The sequence below is a fragment of the Lottia gigantea genome, assembly GCF_000327385.1.
Source record: "Lottia gigantea unplaced genomic scaffold LOTGIsca_96, whole genome shotgun sequence".
NCBI lineage: Eukaryota > Metazoa > Mollusca > Gastropoda > Lottiidae > Lottia > Lottia gigantea.
This window is the reverse complement of record NW_008711113.1, coordinates 482,152-501,508: the sequence shown is the minus strand read 5'-3', so window position 1 is coordinate 501,508 and position 19,357 is coordinate 482,152. Positions and strand designations below refer to the sequence as shown.

Sequence of the window (19,357 nt, the reverse complement as noted above, 5' to 3'; positions counted from 1 at the left end):
AAAGTACTGCTTCTATTTTGTTGAATTCCAATCTGATTAAAATTAGACCCTTGCTGAAATAGCTATATTAAATATAAAAGCTAATACAAAAACGGAACAAAAGTTGAATTCAGGAACAATTTAGAGCATTGCACCATTGTTCTGCTCTGTGTTCGTATTATTTTAGATATTTTTTAGATACATACTTAAGATGTGTATTATTGTTCAGTATGTGTTCAATGTGTTGCCTTTTTTCATAGAATGCTGGCATTTTTTTCATCTATAATGATATTAATGGGTTCTCTTGCAATATTTTGAAATATTTAAATATACCAAATAAACAATATTTCCACTGTAAGGGATACTTAATTGACAAACTCAGTTGCAGAATGGCATCAGGTGATCTGAAACATATTGCTAGCAACACCCACCATTGCACTTATTTTAATATTATATTCTTGAAGATAACAAAGGAGTGTCAAATGATGCTTTCAAATTTGATAGGAACTTTGTTCGACAAAAAGCTTTAAGAGTTGGTAAGATAAAAACCTATATGTAGTAATATAAAAACTGTAGATTTGTGTTCAATGGGAGAATCTCGCATTTCTTTTTATATTTGAGCTATTCTGTACAAATTCAGGGTTCATACAGCACTTTGCCTCAAAAATTCAAAGACTTTTCAAGGACTCTGGGCTTTGAAATTCAAGGACTTTTCAAGGATATAAGTCTGACAGAATACACATGTACCTTACTTCTGAACTGTGAAATCAATAAAGATAGTTAATATTTGTCAATGGGATTAATGATAAAAAAATACACAATTTGACTCAACTCAAAATTCAAGGACTTTTCAAGAGAAAATGGGTTTTTTATGGTGTTTTCAAAGACTTTTTTTTAAGGCAACAGACGGAATTCAAGCGTTTTTCAAGGCTGTGCGAACCCTGAAATTAAACTATTTTAGGAATGATTTTTAAAAAACTTTAAATATTTCCATATATGTACTGTATTTATTTTTGTGCATTTTTGAAATGTTGGAAATCATTCAACAGATTTTAAAGAAACTTGCTGAACATTTCCTGTTATCAATACCAAAGTTGTTATTTTGTATGTGCCTCTATCTTTATTCTGTATGAGCTCCTTTGAAAAAGCTGTCCTGATGAAGATTATATATCTGAAACATATGAGAGCAGCATTATTTGAGCTCTTCAATAGAATTCAATCTTATTTTCTTTGTGATCTCTTCTAAATTGTGGCTTTAAAGTTTCTATTGACTTTACTTGTATTTTTTGGGTTGATCTCAGATCATGGAAAGCCTTTGAAAATTTTGTTGATCTCTTTTCTAGATTTTCTTGTTTCCCTTAACCTTATATTGTGGCCTTAAAGGAAATGGAAGTTGTAAATGGAGATTTCCATTTTTTGTCTCTTTTCTTTTTAAATTACTTATACATGCATACCATATCTATCAAAGTATTCTCTACCTAAGAATAGTTTAGAAGTGTCTTCCAACAAATTATCTCAAATAATTAATTACAGACTTCTCAATGATCTTTCTAAGGTTCTGGTGTAATATTTGTTAATTTCTATAATTATGTAAATTTGTTGATCATCAAGATAAAAAAGGTAAAATGTTTAGGACTAAACTTATAGTGATCTTTGTTTTAATATAAAAAGGTATGCATTTGTTAACTTCTGAAATTGTGTAAAATTTGTTGATCTTTATGAATGAAACTGTAATATTATCATGATAAAACTATAGGTCATTAAGTGTAGTAACCATTGTGGAAGGTATAAATTTGTTAACTTCTAGAATTGTGTAAATTTGTTGATCATTGAAACTGTAGTTTCTTATTACGATGGTAACATTATAGGTCAAACAGTGTATACTATAACCATTGTAAGGAAATTTGTTAACTTTTAGAATAGTGTAAGTTTGTAGATCATTGAAACTGTAGTTTGTTATTATACTATCATGGTAAAATTATTGGTCATTATGTGTTAATTATAACCAATGTGGAAGGTATCAATTTGTTAACTTCTAGAAATAGAAAAATTCATTGTCTTTGAAACTGTAATAAAATTTGGTGATGTGTTATGATAACATTGTAGGTAATTTAATGTACACTAATAATAACCAATGTTAAAAGTATAAATTTGTTAACTTCTATAAATGTATAAAATTGTTGATCATTATATAATTCAATCTCTTTAATATGTTGTTAATAACACCTGGTTCCATCAGTATAGTACCATGTAGATCATTAATTGTAAGCTAATAGTAACCAATGTTGAAGGTATACATTTGTTAACTTCTAGACTTATAGTATATATTGTTGATAATAGTAATTAATGTTCAAAGAGTAAATTTGTTGAATTATAATTATATAAATTTGTTAATTATTATAAGGTAAATATGGGGTCAATTATGTCATGTATTACATAACCAGTGATAGAGGCATAAAATTTGTTAATTATAAGAATAAATTTGTTAATTATAAGAATAATGTAATACATAACAGTTGAAAGCATTCTTTTATTAATCTGTGAGTAAGTTTATGTATAAATATTAACGTAAAAAAATTATTGTAAAAAACTGCTAATATAAACTTGTTGATATTTTGTGAAAATTTGTAGATATTTAAGACTTCAAAATCATAAGATAAGAGACAAGTGTTCCTTTTATATTTTGTGTAAATTTGTTAATGGCTATACAATATTATGTATTTTGTTGTAAAATTGTTGATGTTTTCTATATGTTTATTTTGTATAAAGTATACAATATTAGAAATATAAAATATATACAATAACCTTTTAATGTTTATTTATTAATTTGAACACAAAAGAATAAATTCACCTTTTTCAATTTGAAAGTTTAGTAGTTATACTGATATATATTATAACAAATTAATGGTGTTGTCAGGCATGAATTGGTCTGATTGCATCTCATGAGCAGACCATGCTTACTCTTTTCGAAATACCTGATTGTACTTTTATCTTGAGGAGTCCACTACTTTATTACCTTTTCTCTCGATTTTGCCATACTTTGGACGAGATTTTAATTATCGGAATAACGGGATTGTTTTGCTTCAACGGATTTTATTGACATTGTTATATTATTGGAAGAGTTACTTCCCTTGGAGTGAAATTCATAAGAAAAAGTTGTTTATATGTGCAGGAGGTCAGATTTGATTTTTGATTCAATTTGAATGTTCAGTAGTCACATCAATATATATCTGAAAAGGTCCGCCATCTCAACGAAAGCCTCACAGCGATAAGCGAACTCAACAAGGTACCAGTTTTATATCCAAGTACCGATAATGAAATATTATTGGAAGAGTTATTTCCCTTGAAGTGAAATTCACAAAATAAAGTAGAGCGGTCGTGCACGAGGTCAGAAATGTTTTTATTTCAGTTTGAATGATCAGTAGTCACGCAAATATATATCTAAACTGGTCCGACATTCCATCTAAAGCTTCGTAGCGATAAGCGAACACAACAGAGCACCTGTTCAATAACAAAATACAGATATTGTAACAATTATTTCGCGAGTTATTTCTCTTCAAGTGAAATTCACGAGAAAAACTTGAGTAGCAGTTAAGATTTTTATTCTTAGTTCAATTTGAATTCACACCGCTATATCTAAACTGGTCCGCCATTCCGTCTAAAGCTTCACAGCGATAAGAGAACACAACAGGGTACCAGTTTAATATCTAAATACAGATTGTATTGTAAAGTTATTGCACGAGTTATTTCACTTGAAGTAAAATTCGCGAGAAAAGGTTGAGCTTATTTGTACGTGATCTTGTTCTGTCAAGGGCCAGTAGAGTAACGAATATTCATAAGTTGCAACTAAATCGCAAATTAAGGATGTACTCAATCTTGGCGAAAGAAAGGATGATGAGCTTCTTATCCGTTGATGTGAAAGATTCCGCCTTGGTTGCAAACAGGATGTATTTGGATAAATCTTACTCGGTTTTGGAATCTTTTGCGAAAATATTCTAGGAGGATTTCAAAGCCGATGCTGTGAATGTCGACTTCCAAGGTGCGACAAGCGATGCCGAAAAAATCATCAATGGATGGGTTGAAGGGTCAACCAAAGGGAAAATCCAAGAGGATCTTCAACCAAATTCGCTGAAGTCGAACACAGCTATACTTATTGTAAAGTTATTGCACGAGTTATTTCCCTTGAAGTGAAATTCACTAGAAAAGGTTGAGCATTTGTGTACGTGATCTTGTTCTGTCAAGGGCCAGTGGAGTGACGAATATTCATAATTTTTACAATTTCTGTAAGCCTACTGCTTTACGTTTTACTAGATCTTAATTTTGATCCCAGCTATTTTTAAAATTTTCAGTAGATTGTGGCACTTAAAGAAATCAAACTAAAATTGCACCCGATAAAATTTATAAATGTGGCAACACCTCAAATTATGGAGGTAAATTTGCTATAATTGAAAAGGGCCGATCTCTTGTGTACATCCAAAAAAAAAAAACCGGTACTAAGTGCCAAAAATATTTCCCTTGAATGAATTGAGAAATATTATATGACGGAAAGAAACAAATGATTTTTTCTCCTTATCGACTATAATAACGCAGACAACTGCACGTAAGTGAGCCAATGTCACACTATTGACTGAAGTAGGTATAGCATGAGTTGATAACACACCCAACTGAAGCATCAATAAAACTGTCTTCAGTCAGGTTATTGTCCATAAAATCGTTAAAGGTGGTCTGCCTTGAAATACACACTGTCAATTGCTGGCTACTTCCTGTGTAAGATATCTTAGACCTTATTAGAATACAGTCGATAAAATAAAGATGATGTGTACATGCTGTACATTTGGTATCTGGATTATTCAATAGTTTGACAGTGGGAAAACTGTGTTTGATTCTAGATGATCTGGTTGATTCACCACAGTATTGTTCTGTCTGAATGATATTGCGAGTGTACAATTTTGATGGATTGAGGACTTAAATTCTTTCAATCGTGAAGTTTATGGTAAAGATGGTCCTACCTTTAATGATTTGTAATATTTACGACTCAATACCAATATAAGTGTCATAAAATTAGTAACTAGATATCTTTGAGTAGCTTTCAGTCCGTTTAATTTCCTTTTGGATTAAGTTGTTGTTGAATTCTGTATAAGGTAGGGAATGTGATAAATATAAATATGCATCTATATAACTATCTGTGACAGGGTTGCTGAGTTGATAAACCGGGCGAACATTGCTTTGAGAAAGAAATGGCTAGATTCCACAAACTACGTTCCACAGAATGGCATAACTTCTTCAAAAGAGCTTTCTCAGCTTTTAGAAGTTTACGTGCAAAAATGTAAAATTGTTTTTCCGATTACTGCTCACTCGTATCCAATATTGGCTTTATTTATAAAGCTCTTCATACATTTAAGTGTTACACATCACTTCTTTGGAGGAGTCCACTACTATACAACTTTTACTCTAGATTTGGTCAAACTTTGGACGAAATTTTGATTAACAGAATTGTCTTGCCTGTACGGATTTTTATTACAACGATAATCTTCGGAGATACTCAAACTCAAAGATCAGTACCAATTTTCTCAATCCATATAATGCGAAAAAGCATGTTAAAGAGTGCTGGAATGGCAATGACACCTTGGTTTCTCAATTGAAAAACTTTAATTTTTTTTTCAGAGAAAAATGACTGAAAGTGGCAATCCATTGTCAGGAGCATGTACTGCTTTTGGGATCAACCTATATAAGACTTTGGCATCATCAGACGACTCCGAGAATCTCATGGTTTCCCCGTTCTGTCTTCATAATGTTCTATCAATGGCGTATTTTGGAGCCGAAGGTGCAACTAAATCGCAAATTAAGGATGTACTCAATCTTGGCGAAGGAAAAGATGATGAACTTCGTGATGCCTTCAGCAAGATCTTATCCGTTGATGTGAAAGACTCTGCCTTGATCGCTAATAGAATGTATTTAGACAACGCTTACTCGATTTTGGAATCTTTTACGAAAATATGCAAAGAGGATTTCAAAGCCGATGCTGTGAATGTGGATTTCCAAGGTGCGATAAGCGATGCCGAAAAGACCATCAATGGATGGGTTAAGGAGTCAACCAAAGGGAAAATCCAAGAGGTTCTTCAACCAAATTCGCTGAAATCCAACACAGCTATGCTCCTTTTGAATGCCATTTTCTTCAAGGCTGATTGGGATGTGAAATTTGACCCGTCCTTGACTGTTAACAGACTTTTTATAATGGGACCAGACAATGAGGTTGAGATACCGTTCATGAGACGAATGGCGAGCTTCAGAACTGGATATTCGGAAGAGCTGGATTGCGCCACTTTAGAACTACCATATAAAGATGGTGCTTTCAGTATGTTCGTAGCATTACCTTCGGAAACGAACGGAATCTTTGCCCTTGAAAAGAAGCTTGATACGAAGATGCTGCCAGGTCTATTCGGTTCTATGGCAGAAGAAAAACTTGAGCTCATCCTACCCAGGTTCACTCTGTCCTCCACCATGAAGCTAAGTAAGAATTTAGGTGATATGGGAATGACTGACTGCTTTGTTGCTGGCAAAGCAGATCTTTCTGGGATCGACGGCACAAAGAACCTTTACGTCTCTGATGTTTTCCACAAAGTCGTTATTGACGTAAACGAAGACGGTACAGAAGCTGCTGCAGCTGGAGCTGTGGGTATTGAGACTAGAATGCTACCAAGGCAATTTAACGCCGATCACCCATTTCTATTCTGCATAAGAAATAACAAGACCAAGATGATTTTATTTTTTGGACGTTTTGTTAATCCAAAGAACTGATACAATCTTCCGTTGATTAAAAATCATTTGGATGAACTCTTGATAAGAATTTGTTTTATTTGTTAAATATTTATGAAACATGTTGCTTTTACAATGCCTCGGAACTGATAATCAAAAGGTTTTCTTAGTGAAAAAATATATATTTGGTGTACATCATTGGCGTAAATCAAAATTTGAATTTTTTTGCGTTCCTTTGTTTAGGAGCTACTCGTACCTATGTCTGAAAGAGGTTATATGTCGACCATAAATCATAAAGGTACCCCTTGTTGTGTTTTATTCTAGAGGCTCATTAGATTTGGAAGACCACGGTTATATATAGAAATGACCTTTGTTATTGATGATAGTATATCAATATAATTAAACGTTTTATAAATTTGACGTTAACAAAATACTCACACCTAGTACAATGTTATCATCATATCTTGTTAAAAATTCTATTGACATGAGCTTGCATTCGAAATGATTACAAATGTCATTTTGATATAATACAAGTACACTCAATGATCATGAACTAAACAATGGTGTGTATCGTTTTAAATTTAGTTTATACCAAGAAATCGAATACTATGTTTTTTTTTTAATTCGTTTTCCTTTTGTTAGATCGAAGGGCTGACATGTCAAGACGTTCGGATTGCACACCATGTAAGAACCAAACGTGGTTCGGATGGGACACTAAAACCAGACACACCGGAAGGACAAGCCGCAGTTCTGGCAAAATCTTCCTCATTTCATTTCCAGTGACAGTCTTCTTAAGCCACATCAGGTGCAGAAAATTAGAATGTAAAATCACTTTATATTCTCACTGCAAAAACACTGCTTTCTCTTTGATGTCGTTACATTACACCGCATCTCCCAATTAGTACTCCCTCTTTTCCACAGTACAACCTTTTGCCGAAAAATAGATGAATTCGTGGTTAACTTTTACTAAGATGCAATGAGGCGGTGATTTTTCTACCAATCAGGATGACCTTTTTATTCGTACGAGAGGGATTGTCCTTATTTTATTCACGACTTTGGCGTGTGTGTTCATTTTAACAAAACAAGACTCAAGCATGGTAATATTTCTAATATCGGCCCCTTGTTTAAGGTATTGCTGTAGTACTGACATATGTTATAATTTCGGATGTGTTGATGTTTCCTTCTGCAAAAAAAATTATTCTATACCTATATATCAGCTCATGACCTTGACCCGGATTACCAAAGAATACCCTTTTTTACTATAGATAAAGGGTTCAGTGACTTACAATGGGTCGACGGTATTTTATAATATGAAATATTAATACACCATATTAAACTGAAGTGTGTAGAGAGACACAATTTATGATATCCTTCATTGTAGTGGGTACGAGAATTTAAAGGATTTCTCCTTTCCAAGGTATGACGAGAGCTTATCGAATTTTGTCCACAATAAGGATATATAATTCAGAACTACCATTCAAAGTGGTGGATGCCCTGTGTACTTGGTTCAACCAGTCCAATTGTAGTTGGTCACTGTACATAACGTATATATAACGTGTATTTCGTGAGTACATAAATTTGTGAAACGATCGTCCCATGGAATCTCGCCCCTGTTAGCAAACGTTTGTTCAATACATATCTTAAACCTAAATTCTAGTACGTGTACGTGAAGTATAACGTTTGACTCATCTTTGCTTAAGGCATCGGATCCAAACCGGTAATTTTAATTTCTAGCCAACCAGTGAGAAAATGGTCGTGGGTTAAAAATGATATGCTATATAACTGATTAAGGACTAGGTCCGTCTATAAGGTGTCTTGCTTCAAAAAAACGTTGCAGACATAGCGTTAAGTCCTGGTGAAATTCTAAGTACTATCAGCAAAATTTTAATTAGAAATGAAAACATATAGCATTTCCTTATATTTATTTTTTATTATTTACCGTCAGGTATAACTTTCCATACGTCGTATACACACTCATATAGATTAGCCGATTTTTATCTTGCATACTTTATACTTTGTCAACGTTGGGTAACTGTGGTTCAAGGACATATGAAATATCATCGTGAAATGTTTTAAAATACCAAGGTCAAGAAGTTTAGGGCTAGATTAGTCGACAGATCTGAGGTTGCATACTGTGTTAGGGAGGTAAGTTAATTTATTTCATATGAAAACTACACTATGGCTTGTTTATTGATATGCATATCACCGACAAGATGAGGAATTCTGCCATAAAGAAACACTTCAATTTCGTTTCCTTTTTGTTTTCGTCCCCAATGTAATCTAACGGTTCTTTTCAACAGTTCTAATGTTCTTATTTTCAACCAACCAAAGTGTGCCATGTAGCAAAACCCAATAAGGCCTTACTTTGATAGCATCGGCACCAATAGTAGCTTACTACTTGTCTTTTTTGTCAAATCGGAGCTTTCGTTCCAATTGTAATCTAACAGTCTTTTTCCGTAATACTGCTTTAATGTTATATTCAACCAATTAAAGCTTGTGATTTAGCAAAACCCAAGAAGAGTCTACTGTGATAGCATCAATTAATACTCTAGTCTACCTGTATTTGTTTTTTATGTCACAACGAAATTTGGGTAGATTTCATCAGTTATTCACACTTATTCCGTTTTCTTCTTGTATCATTTTTAGCTTCAACAGTACAAAAAAATCAAGCATGCCTCCTTATCAAGTTGAAACAGTGCTGAAAAACATAGCCACTACAGTTGGGGAAGGTCCTCATTATGACGAAGCTACTAAGATGTTACTGCACGTTGACTTACAAGCTGGTAACATTCACAGATACAACACTTTGACCAAAATAGATGAGATGCGGCACTATGGTAAGCTTTAGATTAGTTCTGTGTATGCATTATCGTCCTCAGTAACTAAACATATCCGGTTCAGTAAGTACAACACAACTCAGAGCTTTCCCCTATGGTTTATCGTTGATGAGACACTAAATTAATTAGTGATCTTTTCATGCATATTTATATTCAGTTACCAGTTGCTTAGATACGAATGCGACCTGGATGGAAATTGTCTGGTTTACCTCGCTACCTCGTCTCTATGGTTTTTCAGAGAGAAAGGACGTCTGTCCCGACTATATATTTCGTGCAGTCGCAACATACTGTAGGCAACAGGATTTGAACAGTTTTTCATATCAGAAACTTTTGATAATCTTCATTCATGGTCCTTAAGAGTCCTGCAAACAATAACATAAAAGATTTCGTTAGACAGGCGAGACCTCTTATCCAGAAAATATACCAGCTAATCGTGAACTTATTTTACAGATGCACCTACAACACTTATCGTCCCAAGGCAGAGTGGAGGTTATGTAATTGCCGATGGTTTGAACTTATCTCATTTAAACTGGGAGACCGGACAGCTGACACCCCTCGCCAGTGTTGACCAAGGTACAAGGAATCGATTCAATGATGGAAAATGTGATGCTTCTGGCAGGCTTTGGGCGGGTAAGCTGTTGCTTTTTTGTTAAGAACTTCTGAATTGGTCGTGTTGCAGCCTCTTATACTTTTTGTAAAAGGACAAGAAACTGATGCAATGCTTTGACGAGGATTCTTACTGGGAAGAATACAATATAAGAATTAAAGTTTTGTGAACTCTCCGAAAGTGGTTGTCACGGGTTTAACAAGCATCTTTTCCTATGAGTCCCCTTCAATCCAAATAATCCACGAGCTTAAATTATAGTCGTTGAAAACAACGGGGGCGGAGTCTGAGATGATGAGAAAGTCACCCGACCCAGAATATATGGCATATAATGCTTCCCAACATTTCAGGAACAATGGGGTATATGGAGAAACCAGTCTTTCCAGAAATGGAAACAGCCTCTTTGTATACGCTGGAAAAGGATTTGAAGGTTCGACGCCACTTGGACAAAATAACCATCTCCAATGGTATAACATGGACACATAATAATACCAAAATGTTTTATACTGATACCATAACACGAGAGGTCTGGGCGTTTGATTTTGATCTGGAATCTGGAAATCTAAGTAAGTTGGCTCTTATTGTTTCCAGTACCGAGCTTGTCATCAAGTGTTTTACAAGTGTCTTTCTGGATTCGGATGTTAATGATTCACTTAGATCAATTTCTCTGCTTGTATCTGTTTCTTTGTGGAAAACAGTAAGTTTCTCGTATTACGTTTATAGTTCTTGTAAATCCAAAACTACATATTTTGAGCTTATTATCGCGATTTGGATAAAATCAGTTTTACTATTCAACCACCCCCTTTGCTGAAAGTGAAAGAACGCTACAATCTCAATGGCCTGTTTTTGTATTCAGGTAACAAAAAAGTGTTGGTCAAATGTCCAGAATCTTTGGGTTATCCGGATGGTATGACCGCGGATATTCATGAAAATATCTGGTTAGCTTATTATGATGGTAGTTGTGTTGTACGTTATGATACGACCACAGGTTTGTATTGGACAAAAAGTATTTTTCTATTCATCGACACAAAGCTCTTCAAAGGAAACTGAGCTTACCTAGTTTAAGCTGTGTTAAAGCTTAAAAAACGATGTACCGTCATTAAAATTTCGCCTTATTAACAGACATAACGTAGTGGGCATGTTGTCATCGACCCCCGATCTCTGTACCCTGTTTTGTTATGTTTTTAGGTAAAGAAATATCGAAGATCAAGCTACCAACAAGTCAAATAGCATCTTGTGGTTGGGGTGGCGATAACTATGACGAACTCTACGTCACTACCGGTCATGTAAATGTAACAGACGATCTAGCAGGCTCGTTGTTTAAGGTCACAGGCCTGGAAAGCAAGGGCCGCAAACCACATGTATTCTTAGGTTAAAAATTTGCGCGATGTTCGCTTTTGTGATAATATTTATTGTTTGGCTTAATAAAGTTAATATACATCACGGAATGTAAAATCAAACCAGTTACTGAAAACTCGGATCTTGCTTTATTTAGCTTTAGCTGAGTTTAAACCACTTCCCCCTTTCAATAAATAGGTGGACCATGGTTCACTTTATCCAAATTTCATGTATTATTGATATTAATTATAGTAGTACTAGAGCTTACAGATTGGACGCACGGGGATTCCCCATTCCATTTCATTTCATGGGGAAAGTGCGTCCAATCTGTCAGCTCCAAAAAAATGCTTAACACCCTACATTCCATCAATTTCCCTCCCTAAAAAGACCTAAACACCCTACATTCCATCAATTCCCTCCCAAAAAAAGACCTATACACCCTTAAATTCTTACACCTATACATCCCTACATTTCATACACCAAAAACACCTTCAATCAATTTCCTACATTCCATCAAAAAAAGCATATTAAAAATACCCTTATATAAAATAACATAACATTTTTAATAGCCTCGTTTTAAGTAATGTTATTTTTACTCTAGAAGGGAGATAACTCTTTTTAAACAGACCACATTTTCTTCGTTAAATTAACTCATTTAAAAATAGGATGAGTTTAATTCTAAAACACGAACAACACAGATTCGAAGATTATTCGGACGTCGGTATCTTTTCTTCATTATTTTCTCTAGGTAAAACAATAATTCCAAAAGTAGCTAGCTTTGTTTCAAACAACAAATCACTTATTTCATCCGAAGCGAAAGACGGCTCAATCGCCCAAGCGGGAAAGAGTATAAGCGACACAGTGAAACAATCTAACGAGTTGAAAGAATTACAATTAATAAGAGATATGCGAAACAGGAGGTTAGAAGAAAGGAAATGAAAAGGTTATAAAGTTATAGGATAAAAATGATTGTCGCAAACGCTCCAAAAACTTATTTTCGTTCAGATATACAAAAATCATTGGGTTCTCTTCCTGGATTTCCATGGGCGAAATATCCCGGAGAAAAACATCTTCCCGTCATAATTACACTAGTCCAGATACCAGGTTAGATCTGCGATTAGACGAAAACGATAAACCCAAACTCGGCGAAGAACCAGTCAATAGAGTTGATGTCGCTGCGCTTAAACACGACATACTATACAGAAACAAAGACATAAACTTCAGACACGAAGCAGACAGACAGATGATAATCGAACTTGAAGAAATTCCAAATCCAACTTTCAAAGAGAGAGAATGCAAAGGGCTCTGATTTTAAAACTGTTAAAAGCAAAGATGAAATTAGGCATGGGATTAGCGGATGAAATTCATAAAGAATTTAGAAAAACGTGTTTGAAAAAGATGAAATATGGTCAGCCGATTTAATTCAAATGCCAATCGAAAGAGGATTTAAATATTGCTTAACAGGTATAGATTTGTATACGAGATGTGCTTGGGTTATTCCTTTGAAAAACAAAACAGGATTATCAGTCAAACACGCATTTGAAACGATTATGAAACAATCTAACAGAAAAACTGTGGGTAGATAAAGGAAGTGAATTTTATAACAAAAATATGAAATCTCTGGGATTTGAAATTTACAGCACGCATAATAAAGGTAAAGCTGTAGTTATTGAGAGATATAATAGAACTCTAAAAAATAAATTATTAAAAAAGTTCACGGAATTGAAATCCCAAAAATGGCTTAAAATATTACCAGAGGTTGTAGATAAATACAATAACAAATTTCATTCATCTATAGGTGTCACACCAACACAAGCCTCGAGTAATCCAAATATTATAAAGTAAATTAACGCGCAACATAACAACGAAAATGAAATAAAAAATTTAAAGTCGGAGATCGAGTTCGTATTTTCAAATATAAAAGAAAATTCGAAAAAGGTTACGTTGGATACTGGACAAACGAAATATTCATCGTTGATAAAATAAACACCACATGACCTCCGACATATGAATTAATCGATCAAGACAAAGAACAAATCATAGGAAGGTTTTATCAAAATGAACTTCAAAAAAACCGACTTTTAAAAATGAATATCTTTCTCGATAAATATGGAACCGATACAACCACAAACTTTCAACTTAGGAGATGGGCGAATGAGTTAAATATATCACCGTTTTATTATTGTATGAGAAATGAAATAAATGATCTCAAATATAAGAAAGGTAAAATTTACGCTATAACAAATATACATACTTCCGATCAAAAAGGAGTTCATCATTCTGCTTTGTACAAAGACTCTTCAAATGACTTATATTTCTTCGATTCTTATGGATTAGAACCCACTGAGGAGATAATGCAATTGACTAATCAACCAATCAAATGTTCTACCTTTCAAATTTAATTACCGGGACAAAAAATTTGTGGTCAGCTTTCACTTTGGGTTTTATATCAATTGAGAAAACAGTTCGAAATTGTAATAAATTTAACTCAATAAAAATGGCGAACAAGTTTGGATTAGGTTCTTTATCTTTAGAAACTAAAAAACCTAACACTACAGCGTGGATAAATAAAGCGAAGTCTTACTTTGTGGATCAAATCGGAGACACTCTTCAAGGTGATTTAGATATGAACAATTTCAAAGTAACTAATTTAAAGTTTCCGGAAAACGATAATGACGCTGTTCACAAGAAATATTTACGGGATCAAATAAATTCAATTGAAGTAAATAAAAACCATTTAGAAGATAAAATAAGTAATGTGAAAAGATTCTTCAAACGTCAACTAAATAATAAAAATTTTGTTAATGAAACTAAACTACAACAAGAGGTAAAAGGTTTAATAAGTTTTATTCAAAAAGAATTGGTCAACTTAGTGAACAAAACTGAGTTACAAAATTTAATTTCATTAATATCTAAATTAGAGGATAAGATTACAAAACAAAAATTAGACATTCAACAATTAATAGATAACATTCCAGATGAAAATGAAGATACGTTTCAACAGGAATTAAATGCTCTGGAAACTAAACTTAACAGTGAATTACAAAAAGAACTAAGAAATATTAAACAACAAATAAAAAACATAGATGATAGCGAAATCAAAACCTATATTCAACAACAAATACAGAATATTGATGATAGCGAAATCAAAACCTATATTCAACAACAAATACAAAATATTGATGATAGTGTTATTCAACAACAGATAACCACTATTAATAACCTAGTTTTAAAACAGGACAAAAATATAGTCGCATTAGAAAAAAAGTATTTCAAGAAAGAATCATATTATTTCAATCTTCCATTTGGAGGTATGAGACGTGATGATCCTTCCATTACTGATAATATTGATAAATCAAAAGACTATAAATATAAAAAATATGGATTTACAGCAAATATAAGAGTATATTCTGTTCCAGATGGTATTATTTACCCCCAAGATTTTTTTGATATAGATGATAATTTTCATGCAACATATTTTACTTTCCGAGGAAAACATATAATTGAAATAACCTTTTCCTTTTCAGGTAAAAGTTGATACAATATTCTTCAGACAAAACCAAATATCTTCTAATAAATTTAAGGCTCAAAAAGTTCTTCAATTTATCAATGGTACAAAAAATGTAGAAATTAAAGAATTTGAAAGTAACGACGAAAACAACAAGCCTCATCATTTAAATGAAATTAAAACGAATGGAAAATATATAGATAGGTTTAGAATGTTAATCATACCAGATAAATAAAATAAAGATTTTCTTACTTTGAGTCATTTTGATATGATATTGGAGACGGAAAGTCCACCATCAGTAAGTAATATTAGAAATCCAGAAGAAGAAAAAAATAAAATAAAAAAGAGTTATCACTTTTTACGAGCAACAGACTTTGAATACGTAAAACTATATTTTGTTAATAATGATATATTTACCTCAATTGATATTCATAAAAGTCAACAAAAACAAATTTTTTTGATACTACCAGTAAGAGATCATGAGTTACATGTTTATATATCAATCTCTATTGAAAAACCAAAATTTTCAGTTCAACTGAATAAGATTAATGATTCGAAAGAACAAATGTCGTTAGTATCAGTAGAAGTTATTATTAAAGAATTGATATTCTTTCCATCTTTTGCTTTATCAGAAGTTCACTTAATTTAATTACCTAAAAAATGGAACTAGAAAGCAGACAAAACTACATGATAGAAAAACAAAATGAACTAAAAGAAAAACTAAAACTCTTCAACAAATGCAGAAAAACATGGAGTAGAATTGATTCTGTTTTCAAAACATTAATCACAGTTCTAACAGTAGGGATAACGGTGGCAACAGCCGTAACCGGTGGATTAATGCTTCCAATAATTGTCCCAACTGTATTAGCCGCGTTCACTGCCGTTCAAACTTCATCTTGTGGATTGATTACTTTAGGTTTTACATCAAAACAGAAAGCTCACTATAAAAAAAACAGAAATTTTAAATACATATCTTAATAAATTATTCATTTTTTTCGAAAGATCCAGAGAAGATAAGAACATAACCATTGATGAATTAGAAAAATTCAATGAAATTTTAGATAAATTTGGTGTAGAAATATCATCAATAAAAGTTAAAAATTCCTAGTTAAAAGTAGTTGCTTAAAAAATATGAATAAGATTGAAATTTTAGACGATGAAACATTCATATCGAATGAACTTTTTTCCAGAATTATTAACCTTGTCTCTGATAAATTTGATACATTTAAAGGGCAAATTGAATTAGATGGAGAGATAATTCAAGATGGAGAACACAAACAATACATGAAATTTACAGGTTTTAATGCCAAAACATTTCACAATTTCTTCACAACTGTGGATGTAAAATCGGATGCTTCTGAGTGGTATTTCTCAGGAAAAATCATTTTACGTAGAAACATTTTCAAAGAAATAAAAAGATCAAAAAAGGGTAGTGGTGTTACCCTACTCAAAAAAGATAAATGAATATAGCGGTATAAATTAATTGTTATATACCGAGCGATGGATACTGCTCTGTAAAGTGCGTAAATCGTGTTTTAAACGAAGACTACACGAGAGAATTTCAACATTTCATCAACAGTTTTTCAAAATTAAACAGAAAAGGAGTGATGACAATTGCTAAAATCTTTGAATTTAATAAGACATTTAATACTTATTTTCAAATTTATATGCCCAAACATAGACATTTTCAACCAAAGAAAGTATCCGAAGAATTAAATTGGGTATTTTACTTACATAATCACATTTCTGTCTCATAAGAAGAAATAACAAAACCTTAGGCATTACAGAAATATAAGATAATTACGATGAAAACGTATGGAGAACTTGTAGAGATGATAATGCGGTAACGCAAGTTTCACCAACAATTCACGATGATTGTTTATACGTATGGGATTGTGAAACCTATAGCGAAAAAGAAACGAATAAAGTCATTCCTTATTCCTGCACGTTATTTAATTTAAAAAAACTAAGAAAAATGTTAGACAGAATCAAACATTACTTTCCAGATTTAAATCCCACTGATACTGTACCAGAAGAATTTTATAATAAATTAATGAATATAGTAGAAATATTTGTGGGTAAAGATAGCATCGATCAAATGTTACAACGTTTAGGAAAAATAGATCAAAAAAGAATAACATTAATTTCGCATAACGGTAGCGGTTTTAATAACTGGATCGTGCTTAAAAATGCGAAAAAACTAACGCAATGTCCACTAGTAACAGCTAGAGGCATTCTGTCTCTACCTTTAAGTAATTCATTCACCGATGAATATTTACAGAAAAAATCTTTAAGACACGAATGGGAACCTTACGCTAAAAGAGATACGTTATGTCTTCGAGCTTGTTTGATAAAATATAACAAAGTTATGAAAGAAGTTGTATTCCAGAATATTTTCAATGATCTAACGGCTCCTTCTTTATCTTTAAAGGGTTGGTATTATGTATATCATTACAATAAAGAAATTAAATAGCTTGCTGGTTTAATAGTGTTAGTGATTGGCCATGTGGTGGATTCTCCAGTTAAAGTCTTGCTACCTACCGTGTTACGATGAAGAAAAGCTATTTCAATATCTTTAGTTAATGAGTTGAATATTCTCATTTCTACTTCTATTGATAGTGTTATTACGGGTATGAAAAGTTGGAGATTCGTTATTTCTAATTTTGCATCTGAACCATTCTCTCCAAAGAATATCTTATCATCGTTGATTTCTCTTTGTAGATGAATTTTATATGGAAACTTTTCTATGTTCCAACAGACCGAATAAAGGATATAATTTCCAATTTACGTAATTACCCCAACTATTATTCTCAACAACATTATTATACTGAAGTACTCGTTTTTCGAATCCATGATTAGCTGCTCGTGCTACTTTTGCTATTGTGTTTCGAGCAAAAACTCTCACTCTAGCTAAATCAGCATCATTTGCAAGATTTCTTACCGGTTCTTTTAAAACACTTCCATCGCCATCATCGGGTATCCAACCTGAGACTGAATTGAAATCTTTGGGATATAAAACTGTTTTCAACATTGTGTCGAATTCCCCAGGATGTTTAATTGTTTCTATCGGATTTGAACCAGCTTCCATGATAATATAATCCTCTTTTTTCATGTTAAATGAATAACGAATCGGATCGTATAATTTAAAGATTGGATCTAATATTTTATTTGCCATTTTTAAGGTTTAAAAATTTAGTAGAAAATTGTTTTTCCAAAAAAAAGAGTTATCTCCCTTTTAGACTAAAAATAACATTACTTAAAACGAGGCTATTAAAAATGTTATGTTATTTTATATAAGGGTATGCTTTTTTGATGGAATGTAGGAAATTGATTGAAGGTGTTTTTGGTGTATGAAATGTAAGAATTTAAGGGTGTATAGGTCTTTTTTTGGGAGGGAATTGCTGGAATGTAGTTTAGGTTTTTTTTGGAGCTTACAGATTGGACGCACTTTCCCCATGGAATGAAATGGAATGGAGGAATCCCCGTGCGTTCAATCTGTAAGCTCTAGTACTACTAATTATAATAAACTATTCTTAATATACTATAGGTGGTAGCGTGTGTTCATATGTGCACAACGCCCTATGGGGAAGCGTGTTAATTGGCCGATTTGTAAAATCACGTGACATCATGAATTAACTGAATCCGCATTATACGGTGAAACACAGTAGAAATATATGATAGTTTCTAACGTGTTGGAGACACGATCGAGGTAACCCGAATGTCTATGGTTCTATTCCAGCAATGCTCAATAAGGTTTCGTTTTAATGAAAGAGTGGGGCGGGGATAGTTGAAGCCATGGAGAGGATTTGTTGACTCCGTTCAATAATTTATCAAGTGATTACATAAATAAACCTTTATTTCTGATCATTCTTTATGCATTTAACCTGAAAAATTAAAATTAATTATCAGAAATAGATTCAAAAAAATATTAAAACCACCGTCAGATGAAATACATGTTCTGAAATGAATCCATAACGCTCTGGACAGACAAGGGCACAATTTGCAAGCAAAAATTCACATTATAGTTGCTTACCGAAAAGGTGTCGAATTTTATCAACGATGTAGTGTCCGGCTTTTTTCTGAAATGAAAGTAACCATATTTAGTCGATCAGAATATGACAAAAACCATAAAAAAATTGTATCTGACGACGAATAACTTGCAGTGATGTTGCTCGTACCTGGTCGTTTCACGTTGTCGATTCACATAGGTTCATGTTCAGGTACGCACATTTTTGGCGTGTTCACTTAACTGCTGCTGTTGTATCAGCCGGTAATCTTTATTTCTAGCCAACCAGTGAGAAAATGGTCGTGGGTTAAAAAGGATATGCTATATAA

General features: G+C 32.8%; 4 protein-coding genes across 4 annotated transcripts; 3 read left to right on the top strand and 1 right to left on the bottom strand.

Moving 5' to 3' along the window:
- Positions 1-5,092: 5,092 nt before the first annotated feature.
- On the top strand, positions 5,093-7,035 carry LOTGIDRAFT_198226 (hypothetical protein). The gene is made up of 2 exons (XM_009068929.1): positions 5,093-5,120; positions 5,644-7,035. The coding sequence occupies exon 2, from the start codon at positions 5,650-5,652 to the stop codon at positions 6,775-6,777; it is 1,128 nt and encodes a 375-aa protein (XP_009067177.1). The 5' UTR covers positions 5,093-5,120; positions 5,644-5,649; the 3' UTR covers positions 6,778-7,035.
- Positions 7,036-8,784: 1,749 nt separating this feature from the next.
- LOTGIDRAFT_223508 (hypothetical protein) lies at positions 8,785-11,735 on the top strand. The gene is made up of 6 exons (XM_009068928.1): positions 8,785-8,880; positions 9,382-9,572; positions 10,023-10,202; positions 10,527-10,742; positions 11,033-11,164; positions 11,365-11,735. Exons 2-6 carry the CDS (start codon positions 9,407-9,409, stop codon positions 11,550-11,552), a joined length of 882 nt encoding a protein of 293 aa, XP_009067176.1. The 5' UTR covers positions 8,785-8,880; positions 9,382-9,406; the 3' UTR covers positions 11,553-11,735.
- Positions 11,736-14,011: 2,276 nt separating this feature from the next.
- Positions 14,012-17,495, top strand: LOTGIDRAFT_170295 (hypothetical protein; the record flags this gene model as incomplete). Its single annotated transcript, XM_009068927.1, has 2 exons — positions 14,012-15,041; positions 17,029-17,495. 2 exons carry the CDS (start codon positions 14,012-14,014, stop codon positions 17,493-17,495), a joined length of 1,497 nt encoding a protein of 498 aa, XP_009067175.1.
- A 255-nt stretch (positions 17,496-17,750) lies between these two features.
- On the bottom strand, positions 17,751-18,197 carry LOTGIDRAFT_170294 (hypothetical protein; the record flags this gene model as incomplete). The annotated part of the gene is made up of 1 exon (XM_009068926.1): positions 17,751-18,197. One exon carries the CDS (start codon positions 18,195-18,197, stop codon positions 17,751-17,753), a length of 447 nt encoding a protein of 148 aa, XP_009067174.1.
- Between the last annotated feature and the right edge of the window lie 1,160 nt (positions 18,198-19,357).

Coding starts and splice junctions, on each gene's coding strand:
- LOTGIDRAFT_198226 (XM_009068929.1), top strand. CDS start 5,650: ATGACTGAAAGTGGCAATCCATTGTCAGGAGCATGTACTGCTTTTGGG.
- LOTGIDRAFT_223508 (XM_009068928.1), top strand. CDS start 9,407: ATGCCTCCTTATCAAGTTGAAACAGTGCTGAAAAACATAGCCACTACA. Junction 9,573..10,022: donor AGATGAGATGCGGCACTATG/GTAAGCTTTAGA, acceptor CTTATTTTACAG/ATGCACCTACAACACTTATC. Junction 10,743..11,032: donor TCTGGAATCTGGAAATCTAA/GTAAGTTGGCTC, acceptor TTTTGTATTCAG/GTAACAAAAAAGTGTTGGTC.